The following is a 16,492-nucleotide window of genomic DNA, read 5'->3' as shown; positions in this document are numbered from 1 at the left end:
TCATTCTTTCAAAGGTAAAAAAGTATTGTAAGCAATCATCTCTAAAATAATCTAAATGCACTGCAACATTATCCAGCAACAAAATAGAAAGCTAAAAGACATTCTCCAACGCCGCATAATAATATTAAGATGTGGCTGACCAAATGGCCGCCCTGGAAAAAATGCCATCGGAAGACATATACAGCAATCAGACCCTTTAGTTTCATCATCCATGTTTCTCAAGTTCTGCTTCGCTGTCCGCTATATATTTCTTTAATGCGCCTATTCTTCGCCCGAGTTCTTCTTTCGTTCCTCGGACAATGGCCGGCTCGTGCGGTGTGAGAAAATGGTACGAGAATGATTTCAGTGCTTCAACTCCAGTAACCTACATACATGACCATCCAAAGGCTAACATATTGAAATGGTAAAATGGCTACCAACATATGAAAACGATGATCGATACTAGGTAAATAACATAATGAATGATTGATGCATAGTTGAAAGCAGAAGGTTTATCCTTGAACTCACCTCCTCCGGCAGCAGTGGCAGCTTAATGATGTGGAAATCATCATATAACATGTAGAACTGATCGAGATACTTCTGTTGCATCCGCACTCTTGCTTTTAGTAACTTGGACTCCACCTCTTAAATTAAAACACGGGCCGATTGAATGGTAACCGTTTTGTTTAAAGAACAATTCTAATGGGAATGAGGAGAAAGGGAAACTCTATCTCGAAAATATGTAGTAAGAAAGTACGTAACCATACCGTCATCGTCGAAAATTACTTGGTTAATGACAACATTGTGTGTATCAATCTCGAACTTGGTGAGTTCCTGCACCAGTCTCTCTGTTTCATAGAGAGAAAGGAACTCTGGAATGCAAACACACACAAAGGTGGTCAGGTCCTGCCAAAAGGAAAAAGCATTTTACTAAACTTTCATTTAGACACACACACACACACACACACACATATATATATACATAAACACATTTGGAAAGTGAAACCAATGCTTTCAACACACTTCGCAAGCTCTAGTGGATCTGTAATGGCACCTGCAGCTCTTTTCCTTGTTAATTTTAAGGTAATATTTCGTGATATAATGTTCAATGAAAACATAAATGTATGTTAAAGAATGTAAGAGAAACAGACTAGAGAATGGTACAACTTACTGGATCTTCAAACTGTTTGTTAACTTGTTCAATCACCTCTTTCAAGCCTTCAAGCCTCCCCACAAGTGCATCCTCCCCGAATTCATCGTCAATCCCGAAAAGACGGGTTATCTGTCACAATGAGTTTCAACTTTCATGAGCTGAAAGAACTAATCGACGATAGAGAACGAAGGTAACAACAAATTATCTCCACCGATCGTCTATGACTTGGCCAGCTATAGACCAAGGACAAGGGTCACCAAACAGAACCCTAAGCCTATCAGCTTTTCATCTACAGGTCCATTGTTGAGAGAAATCTATTGAAAACCAGCTGAGCTATACCAATGTCATACCTGACCCAATAGGCCACCGAATTTGCTTTTCAATGACATCACTTTTGCGAGTCCCTTCTCTAAGGTAGCTGGAAACTGTAACAGCCGAAGTGTATGTCCAGTCGGGGCAGTATCAAACACAATGCAAGAATAATCCATTGTTTGCACCAATCTGTAACAAAGAATTACATTCAGACAACAATAGATCAGAAAAAAAAACACACACACACACACAAGTGACCAAGACATACAAGACTGCATATTTTTTCCAGTAAATCCTAGAATCAACAACCAGTGAAGATTTGGAATAAAGAAATATTCTTACTTTAGCATCTCTGCAAAGCTCATAGCCTCATCAATTCCTGGAATCGCATTTGCCAAATCCGTAAATAAACCATCCATTCCTTCACCTCCACTCACATCATCATCTTCTGATGTAGGATCCACCTCCTATCAAGCATCATATATGTAATGAACATATTGACCCCATGCATATAAATATATCCTCAATACCCAGAAAACAAAATCAAATGAAAAAAAAGGGTACCATGGCATATAGATTGGTGAAGCCATTGACCAACGTGGGTGTCTTTATGAATCTTTGTTGGAAAACATCGCTGAGGTTATGAGCAGGATCCGTAGATATAATCAACACAGAGGGTCGGACCCCTGCCAATAGGATCGATATAATGGCGCTACAGGTGGTCTTCCCCACACCTCCTTTGCCGCCAACAAATACCCACTTCAGGCTCTTCTGGTCCAGTATGTTTTGGACCGTTGGCACCGGTGCGTCTTGATTGTCCCCCATTCTCCTCCAACCAAAAACGTTTTTTGCTCTCTTCCGTTTAGTGTCACCCAAAAACTAACTGGAAGTACCCAGAAAATCTTTCTACAAAACCGGAGTTATTTGTTGGAAGGCATTATGTTTTAATATCACAACACGTGCATGGAATGTTTCATGTCATACTTATACATCTATATATGTTTGTAATTCACAAGACTTTAAATTCAAATAGAACTTTCATTCAGTTGTATTATTGTTTTATATTATGCTTTTTTTCCCTTAAAGGTGGTTTTTTGTTTGTTTATCGTTTCCTTAAAAATATAAGATTTGTAATATAAATTTCTACTAAAAACACATAATTGGGCTAGTTTCACGATTGTAACTGCCGCTGACTTGAATGTTTCAAAATAGCAACCATATAAAGCTCGAGTAATTTGATATGATTTGTGTATATTAAGCAATTGATCAATGGGTTTATTTGTAGCCATTGGCGGAGCTACATAGACTCAGAGAATAGCCCCAAAACTTGAGAAATTATCATTAGACTCCTAAAAAAATTTTTAAAAAAATTATTTGACCTTTAAAAATGTTTGAAAGATTATTTTAATATTTTAAACATCTACCTTATTTTTTACTTTATAAATAAAATAATTTATATTAATTTATTCAACATTTTAAAACATGAGATCTTGTGAAAAAAACACATTATATATACATTGGATTTATAAATTTTTTTATAAAGTCAGATGTAAACATAATTGCAATTAAAATTACTTGCACCAAATTAAAATGTCTTCTTGTGGTATAATTGGCAAAAGAAATTTACATACAACAAAGTGTTAGTAAAGAGAATTGTAAGTAACGCAGGTGGCAACAATGGAGGAGATACAGATGAATAATGAAGGAACTAAGGTAACATTCAAGAGCCCAGACACAACCAAGTAGCCAGCCCCTGTTATAGTTCCACCTGCAATCACTCGAGCTAGGGTTCCTGCTTCTGTTGAAAGAAGCCCTCCATTGTAAGTTCCACGAGAAAGCCTAGACGACATTACACGCGACAAGAGCAACAAGTTCACACCTGGATTCAGAGGGGAAGCCCAGAATTACATTCAGGAAGCAATAGATATGCCATTAATGGAAGGTTAAACCATTCAGTTTTGCTATGGCATTGTTTCGTCCCAAAAATGTACCTTCAAGCACTTCCGCAGATACAAAAGTGGTGATTGTAGAGCCAACATACTAAGGCACAGAATAAGGAATCCCAATATGGAAGCTTAGGAGAATGCCAACCAAAACCAAGATTTCAGAAGCCAGCAGAACTTGCCTGCAATAAATTTAAATGGCACGTATGCAATCCATTCGCGGTAAACTCGGAGCTTATTTTTTACCATCATGTCCACATGAGCTCAATGGGACCGTTAATATGCTTATTTTCATATTTGAACTTACCTTTCTTCGAACATGTTGCTGACTTAGGTTCCGACAATTATGTTTACAGGAAGCACTGTTAAGCCAAGACATGCAAGAAAGATGGCCACGCTGTTGATTGACCATATAAAGTAATACGCAGTGATGACACTTGCTTCAGCAAGCAATATTTCCATTGCATATTTAAGCATAAAAGTAACAAATAGTTGCACCTGTTGAACAATAGCACAGATTTGGTAAGGACCGGCGTGAAGTTAGTTCAGAGACTACAAGTTCAAGTGAAGCTAAACTGAAACTGAAGGATCAACTTAATAATACCTTCACAGATGGTGTGAGTAACCTGTATGCTGATACAATTGAGGTGACAGGCTTGCTAGTTTTCTCACCAGAATCTTCCTCGTCGTCATTTTCATATTCTTGGTCTCCATTTTGACCCTGTTTGGATTCCATGTTTAAAAGCAGTGGCTGCGTGAAACCGTTCTCTACTGTATAGTTCACCGCCGAACCTAGAACAGGCAAAGTTTGTTCCTTGAATGAACCGTTGAATGACATTGTCCATGGATGGAACTGTGCATGTAAGATAAAATGCAGACTTGCTATACAGAGTAGAAACGTTGGATCCAGAAAGGCCGACTCATACAAAAATATATCAAGTAATGCAGAAAATGGCAATACTTTGATATGGTATACGATGAACTAAAAGAAAACAATAATCGCAAGATGTATTCATAAGCGTTCAGTCTTGTTAACCAACCAGCATGGGCTTCCTGTGGCGTTATGTTCGTCTTGATCTCTTAAGGAGGCTCTCTAAAATAAATCCACAACCAAAATAAGTAGACAAGCCAAGAAACAGCCATAACCCAACCAGGAAACGTGTCCTGGTTAAACGTGAGATTATAAATCTTAAAATCAGTTTGGAATAAGCAAGCTAGAGCTGGACCGCATGCCATTCCGAGGGCACTTGCACTAACAAAACCTGCAGATGCACGCATCCTCAGTTTATGTGGCACACAATCACTGATATAACGCCTGTTTACAGCTCTAGCAGAACCTAACCTGGGAATGCCATTAGCCCAAACTTGTTCATTAATATAGTAATAGTAGTGAAGATGAATCATTCAGAGGAACGAGAGGCATAAAGCACTTATTGATGCGAACCTCTTTCCAGATAACTTACCCACAAAATAGTCGACCGAGAAGAACAACAATCGAGTTAAGATCATATGCCAGGGCATACAAGGTGTTCCCGATGAGAAGCACAATGCTGCTAAACACAAGTGGCCTCAAGTATGATCTGTTCGACCATGCACTAAAATAAACCGAAGAGAATACTTGTGCAACAGCCATTGAACCAATTACAACGCCACAAACAGTTGCTGCAGCTCCGAGGCTAAGTCAGTAATTGTCTGCTGTTGGGACAATAATATATGTGTTAACCATATATAGAAATGTGTTAACCAAGTTCAAGAGAAGCGACATGAAATGATATCTCTGCTCGGCAGCATCATCTTCCGATGGACTTGGTAGATCATCTTGCATAATAAATGCATGCTTCCCCAAAAACTCGAGAAAACTTGTTGAATTTGATAATCTGTTTACCGCTGCTTTTATAGAATGGACCACAGGGTCCTGCAAGTTTCAAATGTGATTAGAAATTTGACAAAGACAAAATCAGAGTATCGAACACTGCCTAAATAGTGAAAGGAATGAAGAAAAAACCGGATGGGATAAAGCAGGCTGATCATATATCGATACGTTTTTCCCTTGATGGTCTTGCAGGTCCGCAAGATTGCGAGATATGGCTCCAACAACGGCCCCGATACCCTGCATGAATGGTCAACCATTAGCTGATAAAGCTGATTCATGCTGCTATAATTTATCTGCATGTCATGTATCAAAGGAAAAAAAGAAACTACAACTAAGCAATTTCTGTAAAATATATTATTAACATAATAAAAGAGCAGAGAAAACCGATTCTGAAATCGGATGCATTACAACATGCCGAAAAACTTGTCGAAGCTGAGAATAAGGATGATCAGCACGGGTTTTGACATAGTAGTTAGTGAATCTATAAGCAAAGTGCTTATCATATTTCTTCAAAATCTTTCTCAAGCCAGTTGCATTCATCTGAACAAAGAAGAGAAGCCTTAAAAGATCATATCCTACTCCTCTATATGCTTCTCGTAACTCGAATATTTTGGATCCATCGGACCGCTGCAAAATTTCATCATGCTGTTCCCTAAGATCAGACAATCTGTTTGCCAGTTCTCCTTGTTGTTCCAGCAGAAACAATACAATCTTTTCAATCTAAAAATTGAACCCCACGCCAAGCAAAGAAAGAAAGCAGTAAACAGGCTTGCCTTTGCAGTACTTCTTGCTGCAGATGAAATTCATCAAATTTGTTTAAGCTTACTTGACTATCTAGCATTCTAGAGAAGTCCTTGCGAACATAATGGTGATCTTGAGCTCCAACCTCCAGTTCTTGAGCATATTGATTGACTTTCTTCTTCAATAGCTTGTAGTTAATATAATACCTGAAGAAATTACAAAGTAAATCCACTATCAATCAGAGTGTACATATGTATATACTGCATACCCATGCCATTCTTGAATCTGTGACTCTTTCAACTTCTTCCCAAACGCCACCATCTTTCAGTCAAAACTCCAGTTCACTCCTGTAAACAAAAAGAACCAAAATACATACGAATGTAAAACACCAATCTATATTTCTATGAGCAATGAAACTTTAAAATCTTAAAACCATATGATTGAAAGAAACAAGTATACAAATTCACACTCAAAGATACTTTTTTTATGTATCAGCGAATTTTGAATCTTAAAACTCCAGAAAAATGCACCGAATGAAGGAAAGAATGATGGGGGCCATTGGACCTTTAAACGGAACCCAAGAAACGTAGAAGGGGTTAAGGATCATAGAACTATATGAACAAAAGATAAAAAGAAACAATCTATAATTCGAACACGTTGGTCATATGAGTTGAGCGTAAGCGTAGATAACATTAGACATATTAAGCAAAGACTTTCAAGTACTAGGAATGGAAATTAGTGGGGGTGAAAGAAATGTCCTTGGAATAACAAGAAATTAAAGGGAGCACCTTTACAAGGTTACCTGATGAGGATAGGAAAATAATATTATTGTTTTTATTAAGTTGATTATTAATTAGTATATATTTTAATTTTTTTAATTATTTGATAATGAATATTTAAGTATTTTATATAATCGTGTTCGAATTCATAATCTTTAATAATAATAATAATAATTCTTTTAATAATGAAATAAGTTAATTCCGAAATAAGGGGGCAAAAAGGGTGGATTCCCCGAGTGTATTTTTTTTTGGGGGTGGGGGAATAAAACAGAAATGAATGATCAAAATCTAGAAATAAAGTTTGTTTTTAATTTTTTTCGTGAAAGAACAATCTAGTCCAGGAAATGAAGGCTTGAGGAAACTGCGCCAAACTTAGAACTAGGGATGGTAAAAAAATTTGAATTCGACGGGGAAAATCGAAAATCGAATTAAATGGGTTGGGTTCGGAGATGATAAACGGGGACGGGGACAAGGAAAACCCATTTATTTTAAACGGGGACGGGGACGGGGACGAGTTTGATAATCTCCGCCCCGATTACCCGATTACCGCTCCGATACCCGACCCGATAAATATTAAAAATAATTATATATATATATAATATTATTAAATTTAATTTAAATAAAAAATATATATTTAATTTAACCTGGCCCGATTCCCGGCCCAATACCGACCCAATACCCGACCCAATATCCGACCCAATACCCGTTTAAATAACCGTTTATGCTAAACGGGGATACCCGTTTCCCCGCGGTTTTCCCCGATTACCCGACAGGGATCCCCGTTTAAATCCATGTAATTTTTTAAACGAGAACAAATATCGGTTTTTTAAACGGGAACAGAGACGGAGGACCAATACCTGACCCGAACCCGGCCCGTTGCCATCCCTACTTAGAACGTGGTTTGCTTTTGGTTCGCAAACAAATCATGATGTTAATATGGTATAAATGACTACAAAAGAAAGACACCTGACATCCAGATGCACGTGTTTGACGCACCGCAATTACAGGGATTATCCTGGGTTTATACATTTCGGACTTTTAAATTTGAGGGTAAAGTACACCATAGGTCCTTACACTATATTAAATTATCATTTTGGTCATAAAACTTTTACCAATTACAAAATCATCATTAAATTTATAGAATTATTAGAAAATTATCACTTCATAAACAAATTTAATAGTATATGAGATGTCTTAAGATATTTTAAAATAGTTAAAGATGATAAACAAATACTAGCATGTATATATAAGAGAAAAAGGTCATTATCTGCAACTCTGCATGCCCCATGTAGGGGTGTTCATTCGGTTAATTCGGTGGCCGAATCGACCGAACTACCATTTTCGAATTAATCGAACTTTTTTTTTCTTTAACCGTTAACCGAACCGAACTTTTTTTCGAAAATATTAACCGAACCGAATAAATTTTGGTTAATTCGGTTAATTTTCGAATTAACCGAAATTTTTTAGAATTTTAGAATTTAATATTTTTTAATTAAAAAAAACAATTTACAATTAATTTAAATAATATCTAATTATAAATAATATCTAATTAATTTGATTCAAACATTTGCATTTAGTTTTGATATTATTTTAATTAATTAATATTGATTTGGGTTTTAAATGGATTAGGCCTCTTAATATAATTATATGTAAAGGTTAATTCGGTTAATTCGGTTAATTAATCGATTTCGAACCGAATTAACCGTTAACCGAATTCCAAAAAATTCTTTAACCGTTCTCCGACCGAATTAATTCGGTGACCGACCGAATTAATCGAACTAATTCGGTTCGGTCGGTTAATTCGGTTAAAACCGAATTTTGAACACCCCTAGCCCCATGTGTCATTAACAGCAAGCTTTAATCATAATTAGCAGCCGAAATGAAATTTTTAAGTCATGCTTAACTATGAAAAACAAACAAACAAACCCACTCCCCAACACCAATCATATAGCAAACCATAAGTAAAATCAACATGCACGTGGTTGAAAAGTAGGTCAAGGATCAACTTACAATATCTTGGAGTGAGCAGCAAGATTTAAAAGTTAATAGAAACTGCAGAAGAAGCAAATATAAAAGATTTACATTGAAGTTTGGCAAAAAAGAAGAAAGGTATAGGGTTTTGAAGTAATCAAGCTGATAGTTAAATCTCCATTGGTGTAAAGCATATATAGTGCAGAGGGAGGGGATTGCAAACACTGCCTCATAAAATGGAAAGAGTGGGACAAAGGAGAGGGCTTTTAGCTACCCATTAGACGAAACACGTGTCGTTGGCTAACTGCATGGCTCCTTAGAATATGGAAAGGTTGCTATTAACCCGCCTCTCTTCTTCTTTTTTTACTGTTATGAATTGGGACTAGAAATCTGTAGAGTATCTTTTACTTTATTGCTGGTGTAGACTCTTATTTTTATCCGAAAATTTTTAATATCATATGATTTCTGTTTTATTTTTAAAATCGTTTTTGAAATATATATGTTATATATTTTTGAAAATATTTTGAAAATATATATAATCTATAATTTTAAAAACGATTTTTGAAAATGTATATATTATATAGTGGGGCTCTCGTTGGCGCTGAGGATGAATCTGCTAGGGTTCTAGAAACCTAGCCGAGCATGGTTCGTGGGTCCAGTTCAGGGCTTCATTGGCTGCGGGTTCTAGACTGGATCGCCCCTTGTAATAATTCTAGGCCCCGTTTTTAGGCCTGAAACAAAATTAAAATGGATGTAAAGTGATGCTTCAATAAATAATAAAACTTATAATATATATAACAATATATATATATGTTTATTTCGGTCAACAAAAGTGTGTCTACACTGTGTAATTTTGAGAATGGGAAAATCACGTTCTCAATCCTCCCACTTCTAAAGAGGAGTTCAATTTGGTCACCACTTGTAATTTTACCCCTTAATTTTAATCTAGTTTCAATTTCATCATTTTTGTTATTTTTTTAATTTTACGTTGGTACCCTAATTTTGTGTTTTTTGTTATTGATTTGCAGCATTTTATATTTTATATTTATTATTATTATTATTATTATTATTATTATTATTATTATACTACAACTACTCATTTATTTATTTATTTATTAGCGTTTTTCCTCATAACATTTTGTCCTTTTTCCCTTTTAAAATTTAACATTTTCATTTTATTTTATTTTAATATTTTCTTTATTTCATTTCATATTATATTATTTTTATTTCTTTTCGCTTTTAATATTGTTGTATTTAACTTTTTTTCATTTTAACCTTTTTTTATAATTTAATATTTCTTTTAACTATTTTTAAGGGAATCCAACCAATCAAAGGTAAGTCATTTGAATCGGGTTTTTTAAAAATTTTAATTTAAATTTGAATTTTCGCAATTAAGACAACCGTCAAATTAATTGGTACCAAAAGGACAGTTCAAGGGTGTTAATCCTTCATTGACTTTAACCGGCTCCCGAACCTGACACATTTATGGTAAAATGTAGATCATGTAAGATGGTGTCCGATCAACCTAAATATTGTTTTTAAATGATCGGTGGCGGTTCTAACATTTTTTCAAGTCGAAGCCCAATTCTGGACACACCCGAAAAACGGGGGCGACAGCTTGGCGACTCTGCTGGTGAAATGTAAGTTAGTCAGGCCGAAATTAATTTCTGATTGTCTTTTTGAGCGAAAATTATAAGTTTAAATTTTAATTTATTTATTCGTTTCTTATTATTTATCGTTGATTATTTTTAAGTAAATAGTTGTATTGACGTTTTTTCAATGATTTCATATTTTTAAAAAAGTTTCATCTCTGGCTCTATACCCAAGCTCCGAACCCTTTTAAGTGGGGGTGAAAGCGACGCCTTAGTGGGAATTTATTCTTCGCATAGGCCTTGCAAGTAACCTTCGGGATTCATATACCTTATGTCTTCGTGTGAATTTATTCACCGTACGGGCATAAGGGAATTTATCCTCTCGAGTTTAACTTAGTCCACGTGAGCTTGTAATGGGCTTAGGACTAAGGGTCTGGCAAGCCCAAGGGGCACCAGCAAGGAGAACTTGGGTACCTTCTTTAAAACCTAAACCAGGAGACTACAAGGAATTAGAGCCCACCCTAAAATCTCATTTCAAACCCTATACTGCTTTGAGATTATTTCTTGCTTTATTTTCTGTTCAAAGCTTGTGAACTAGAAATTTATGCGGTTAGGACTGATTCAAAATTAACATGTGGGATAAAGATCATATCCGGGTAGGAATAACAAACATGTGGGGTAGAACTTTTTATTTTCATTATTGTTTTGATTTACCTCACTAACTCTTTTCAATTTTACCATTTACATCATTCAAAAGAGGTGTTGATCCACCAAAAATGTGTTCGTTAAGCGTAAATAATTTGCATTAATGGACAAAGGGGTTATAATACAAGAGATGAAAAGCTCAGAAGTCCGACAATGGTAAGAAAAGACTCAGAATGGATCGAGTTTACACCAAGTACATCAAAAGTTAACTTTTCCAAAATTGGTTGGCAAAAGTTGTAGGGGAAAGACAACAAGAACAAGATGACAAAGCGATAGCTGAAAATGGAGGCCATTGTTAACGAATTCAAGAAGACGAACTTAGGATAGTTCCTATCGATAGAGGGCTCCAATGGTGTTTCCGTTAGGGAACAAACTCAGCAGAGAGTGAAAACCATAGATGCAACCGTTCGAGACTTCTTGGGACAAGTACAAAAAGTAGCTCAAAGAGGCCGAAACGGTTCGACAAGTATTCAACTGGTGACAAAAGAAGGCGGGAGATGAATCAACCTGTCAAAAGTTGTTCAGGGTATAGAAGAATATGCCTTTAAAATGTTTTTTTTCTCTTAAGAAATAACACTTTTGTCCCCAATAAGGATTATTTATAATAACAGATGTGTTTTTGGATCAATGCCTTGAACATTTCATGCATCATGCATTTATACATATTTTGCATTTGTTAGCGTTCTTTATTTCTTTACATTTGCATTAACTAATAGAAGAATATCTCATCAAAAAAGGGAACAAATACTGGATATACCACCTCAAGCATTTGACACACCTCATCCATATATCACCCACTCAAAGAAGAAGAAGATGTAAGCCAAAATTGCTTAACTCGAAGAGAACATGCTGAGGTTGCAAAAAGAGTTAGAAGAAAAGATAAGCCAGAATAATCAAAGTATTCTGGATACAATCACTAAGAGCCAAGAGTCCTTGGTCAATCAGATTGTTGCCATTTTATCTAGCTTACATCAAAGTGCGCCTGGAGCAGGTTCATCTGATAAGGTAGCCATACCACCTACCCCAAAAATGGTTATTTCACCTGGAATTTTACCAGAACTTCAAAGGGACTCGTCCACTGCAAAAGTGAAGGCCTCGGATACTATAAGGATACAAACTTCTGTATCTAACCCTGAGAATAATCCGGGTGATTACCATATACCGGATTTAGATGAAGAGAACAAGGCAATGAAGATGGAGGAGAAAATCAAACAATTAGAGGATCAAATGAAGGTGGTTAAAGGAGATAATGACTACTATGGGGTCGATGCCCCGAAACTCAATCTAGTCCCAGACTTGGTTCTTCCTCTGAAATTGAAGTCCCCGAAATTTGAGAAGTTTGATGGGAACAGTTGCCCGTCAGCCCACATCACCATGTTCTACCGAAAGATGATAGGATATGTAGGAAACGACCAACTCTGATCCATTGCTTCTAGGAGAGTCTGTCGGAATCATCCATCAGGTTGTACAATTAGCTAAGCCGGTCCCATATCAAGACTTGGAAGGATTTAGCCAAGTTATTTTTGGAACAATACAAACACGTCAATGAGATGAGGCCAGATCGAGTTATGTTACAAAGCATGGAGAAGAAGTATAACGAAAGTTTCAAACAATACGCACATAAATGAAGAGATTTATTTGTGCAAGTTCATCCACCCTTGGATGAGAAAGAAACCCAGAAACTCTTCATGCAAACACTGAAGGCTCCTTATTTCAGGCACCTGGTTACAATCACATCGGATAATTTTTTGAACTTAGTCATAGCCGGGGAGATGATAGAAACGACCATAAAGCAAGGCAAGATTGAGGAAGGGGAGGCAAGTAAGAAACCTCCTATGAAAAAAAGGGATAGAGAGATTAACAACGTCAACACCTATAACATTAATAAGGGTGTTATAGTCTCCAACCCAAAATCAACTACAGCTGTACCGTCAGGTACTTCTAGACAAGATTCCAGGGAACCCATAAAGGAAAGGGAAATGGAACATTACGACCCTATTCTCGTGACTTACAAAGAACTTTATCAACAACTTTTTGACACCCACGTAGTGTCACCATATCTGGTGGAACACATGAAGGCCCCATACCCCATGTGGTATGATGAGAACGCTCATTGTGTATATCATGACGGTGTCCCAGGGCACACTATTGAGAACTATTACGCATTCAAGAGAGTCGTGAAGAGGATGCGTAACAAGAATTGGATCGACTTCAACAACTCGGGGGCATCCAAATAAGGAAGAAGATCATTTCATCATTTACAACATTTCGTTTGAATTTGTTTTTCTTCTTTTCTCATTTTTTGTAAGGACGTTTAAATAAATTTATGTTACTTTAAAGATGACAAACAATGAATCAAATTTGTAAACTTGAAATTCTTTGAATATCAACTGAATTAAAAAACTTTGTAAATGATCAGAGTTATAGATCTTTGATAAAGTGACATGATCAAATAATGACCCTTGGTTTTACCCCAAAAGACACACTCAAACACTATATCCTTCTCTTGTAGGGACCGATATAGCCTTCTCCTTTCATAAGGGAATGAACAAGAGGCTTGGTATTAGGTATGCATAGGAGCGGACACCATGGGGCATCTCTTGTGTATGACATTACTGTACTTTTATTGAGGATGTTCAATGATGATAATGATCTTTACAGATTGAATAGTTGAGTAGGTGAATCTAGTTTAGGTTAGTTGCTTGGAAATTGAAATCTAAAGATGAGATTTCTTGACTTTCAACAACACCTAGACTATAACACGTTATTCTTGACAAAATTAAGAAATTGGATCAGTATACCCAGATTATAATACTATATATACAATAAAGCTTGACTGTCCATCTAGAGCAATTGGTTAAACGCCCCAGCTTTATGGATAAGATTCAGTTAGCCTGATAAAAGTGATTATAATATCTATACAATAAAGCTTAAGCTATCCCTCTAGAGCAATTGGTTAAACGACCCATTTTTATGGATAATATTCAGCTAGCATGATAAAGGTGATTATAATATTGAGTTGTCCCTCTAGAGCTAGCCAGGAAATGGCAAAATTAAATCAAATTTATCTAAATAAGGAGTTTCGGTAAAAATGGACTAAGAGAGTTAAAGAACACATGTTTTAGTCAATTTCACACGAGCACTCAGAAATTTCATTTTTAGACCAATATTTATGCTCTACCTTTGTTAGAGGAGCCTACGAAGCTTGAACAAATAGAAGGTTTCAGAGAACCGAAATAGAAGGTCTAGTAATTTATTATGCTAGTTGCGTCATTTTGTCCGTATCCGATTAAAATGCCAAGCCAAAAAAGAGGGGCATGTTGTGATGTTCAAAAAAGAAATGACATTTTGGTGGCCGAAACCTTAGAAATTAGGAAGCCAACCTGAAGCCAACTCATCAATTTGGATATTTTTCAAAGAGCTATAACTCTGAAAACAGAAAGAGCTATTGATTCTTTTGATTTTTTGTGAACTCATGTTTATGATTTGATTCAATTGTGAGTCTGATTTAAGAGGCAAGGTTTTACAAAATTCTTATATTCTCATATCCTTTCTTTTCCCTCCTAAAATAAAAGAAAGGAGAAAAACATTTTCAAACATGACAGTCTCAAATGTTAAATGTCCTTGAAGCTGTTGAGGCTCATTTTGCCTCTATTGAAAAAAGAACAAACAATGTCAAATTTTGAGCATTTCACATTCTTGGAAACAATCAGTCTGAGTGATCAGATAGAACTTGTAACACTCCCTTGTGACATTATCAGCAACACAAGAAGAAAATGGGGCATGATTGATTCCAAGGACCAGATCGGCAGACAAAGTACTAGACTCCATCCAGGAGATAAAATATAACTAATTCATGTTGCATGCATCTTAGACATACTTAAGAGCATCACATTTATCTATTTTTACCATACACAATTTTTACAGCTTTTAGAGTCAAGTTTCAACTTCAAGACGAAAGATACTCGACTCAAAAGCACCTTAAAAAACAATGGTGGTTGCTTAACTCAGTGGCAAGGAGTTACACCTAGTTCAGGTTAACTCAATGACGAGTGGCTAGTTTCCAGTTAACGTTTTCAAGCCAGATTTCAACTCCACGATGGATGATATCCAACTGACAGAATTTTCAACTTGGCTTTCCTGTGAAGGGGAGTCATTTAAAGAATTATGACCAGCTTAGACCCGTGAAAGGGAGACATTTTTCACTTAAAGGAACTATTTGTAGCATAGCTCAAGGCGAGAAGGGCTATCTTCCAGTAAAAAAACCTTCGAGTTCGATTACATTAAGCTCAAGGGCATATCAAACTTATAGCATAGCTCAAGGCGAGAAGGGTTATCTGTCAACAAACCTTATATTCAGATCAAGGGCATATCAAATTTACAGCATAGCTCAAGGTGAGAAGGGCTATCTGTCAACAAAGACCTTCAAGTTCGATTATATTTAGCTCAAGGACATATCAAATTTGCAGCATAACTCAAGGCAAGAAGGGTTATATGTCAACAAATACCTTCGAGTTCGATTCCATTCAGCTCAAGGGCTTGTCAAATTTACAGTATAACTTAAGACGAGAAGGGCTATATGTCAACAAGAAACTGTCGAGTTGGATTCTATTCAGCTCGATGACATATCAACCGCATGGTAGCAGCAAGGAACTATTTTTCGGTTGAAGTTCAAACCAAGGTCTTTAAGTCAAGAGGAAGATCTGGGGGAATCTCCCAGCTTAGTACAACATAACTCAAGGCGAGAAGGGTTATCTATCAATGTAAACTTTCGAGTTCAATTCCATTCAGTTCGATGATGTATCAACTACTTTCTGATTGAAGTTTAAACAGAGGTCTTTAAGTCAAGAAGAAGACCTGGGTTAGTTGTGTTTTAGTGACAAAAGACTATCTTCCAACAACTTAACTTAAGTTGAGAAAAGTTATTTGTCAACGAAAACTTTCGAGTTCGATTCCATTTAGCTCGAGGGCCTATCAACCACATGGTAGTGTCAATAAACTACTTTCCAGTTGAATTTTCAAACCAAGGCCTTTAAACCGAGAAGAGACCGAAGTTGATTATGATTTGGCAACAATAAGCCACATTTCGATTAAAATTCCGAACTGCAATATCATTTTAAGACTAACTCGACTTCGCGGCGGAGGAGTCATTCACAACTCAATTTAACAGGGAGTTATTCCTAATTGCAATATCAGAGTCAATTTGAATTCCACAAATGAGGATATTAGACTCAGGGACCCCTTAATACCGAACAAAAATTTGTGTCATTTTATCTTTGTCCTATTTTTCATTATAAAAAAGGACAAAGAGGGGCAGCTGTAGACACTCATTTTCGTTCGAAGTTTTTTATTATCGTATAATTTCTGTTTTTTAAAAATCGTTTTTGAAATATATATGTTATATAGTTTTGAAAACATTTTGAAAATATATATAATATATAGTT

The 16,492-nt window shown here is 36.1% G+C and overlaps 1 protein-coding gene and 1 pseudogene across 1 annotated transcript; both read right to left on the bottom strand.

Annotated features, from left to right (window-relative positions):
- Positions 1 to 205: 205 nt before the first annotated feature.
- Positions 206 to 2,481, bottom strand: LOC120193001 (ATPase ARSA2-like). The gene is made up of 7 exons (XM_039195640.1): positions 2,009 to 2,481; positions 1,787 to 1,911; positions 1,483 to 1,633; positions 1,151 to 1,261; positions 747 to 885; positions 508 to 623; positions 206 to 364 (listed from the first exon to the last, which is right to left on the bottom strand). Exons 1-7 carry the CDS (start codon positions 2,267 to 2,269, stop codon positions 206 to 208), a joined length of 1,062 nt encoding a protein of 353 aa, XP_039051571.1. The 5' UTR covers positions 2,270 to 2,481.
- A 1,228-nt stretch (positions 2,482 to 3,709) lies between these two features.
- LOC120193015 lies at positions 3,710 to 6,374 on the bottom strand (annotated as a pseudogene).
- Between the last annotated feature and the right edge of the window lie 10,118 nt (positions 6,375 to 16,492).

The sequence above is a fragment of the Hibiscus syriacus genome, unplaced genomic scaffold (assembly GCF_006381635.1).
Source record: "Hibiscus syriacus cultivar Baekdansim isolate YM2019G1 unplaced genomic scaffold, ASM638163v2 tig00116984_pilon, whole genome shotgun sequence".
NCBI classification, from domain to species: domain Eukaryota; kingdom Viridiplantae; phylum Streptophyta; class Magnoliopsida; order Malvales; family Malvaceae; genus Hibiscus; species Hibiscus syriacus.
The sequence above is the reverse complement of the archived record's forward strand: the minus strand, read 5'-3'. Positions and strand labels throughout refer to the sequence as shown.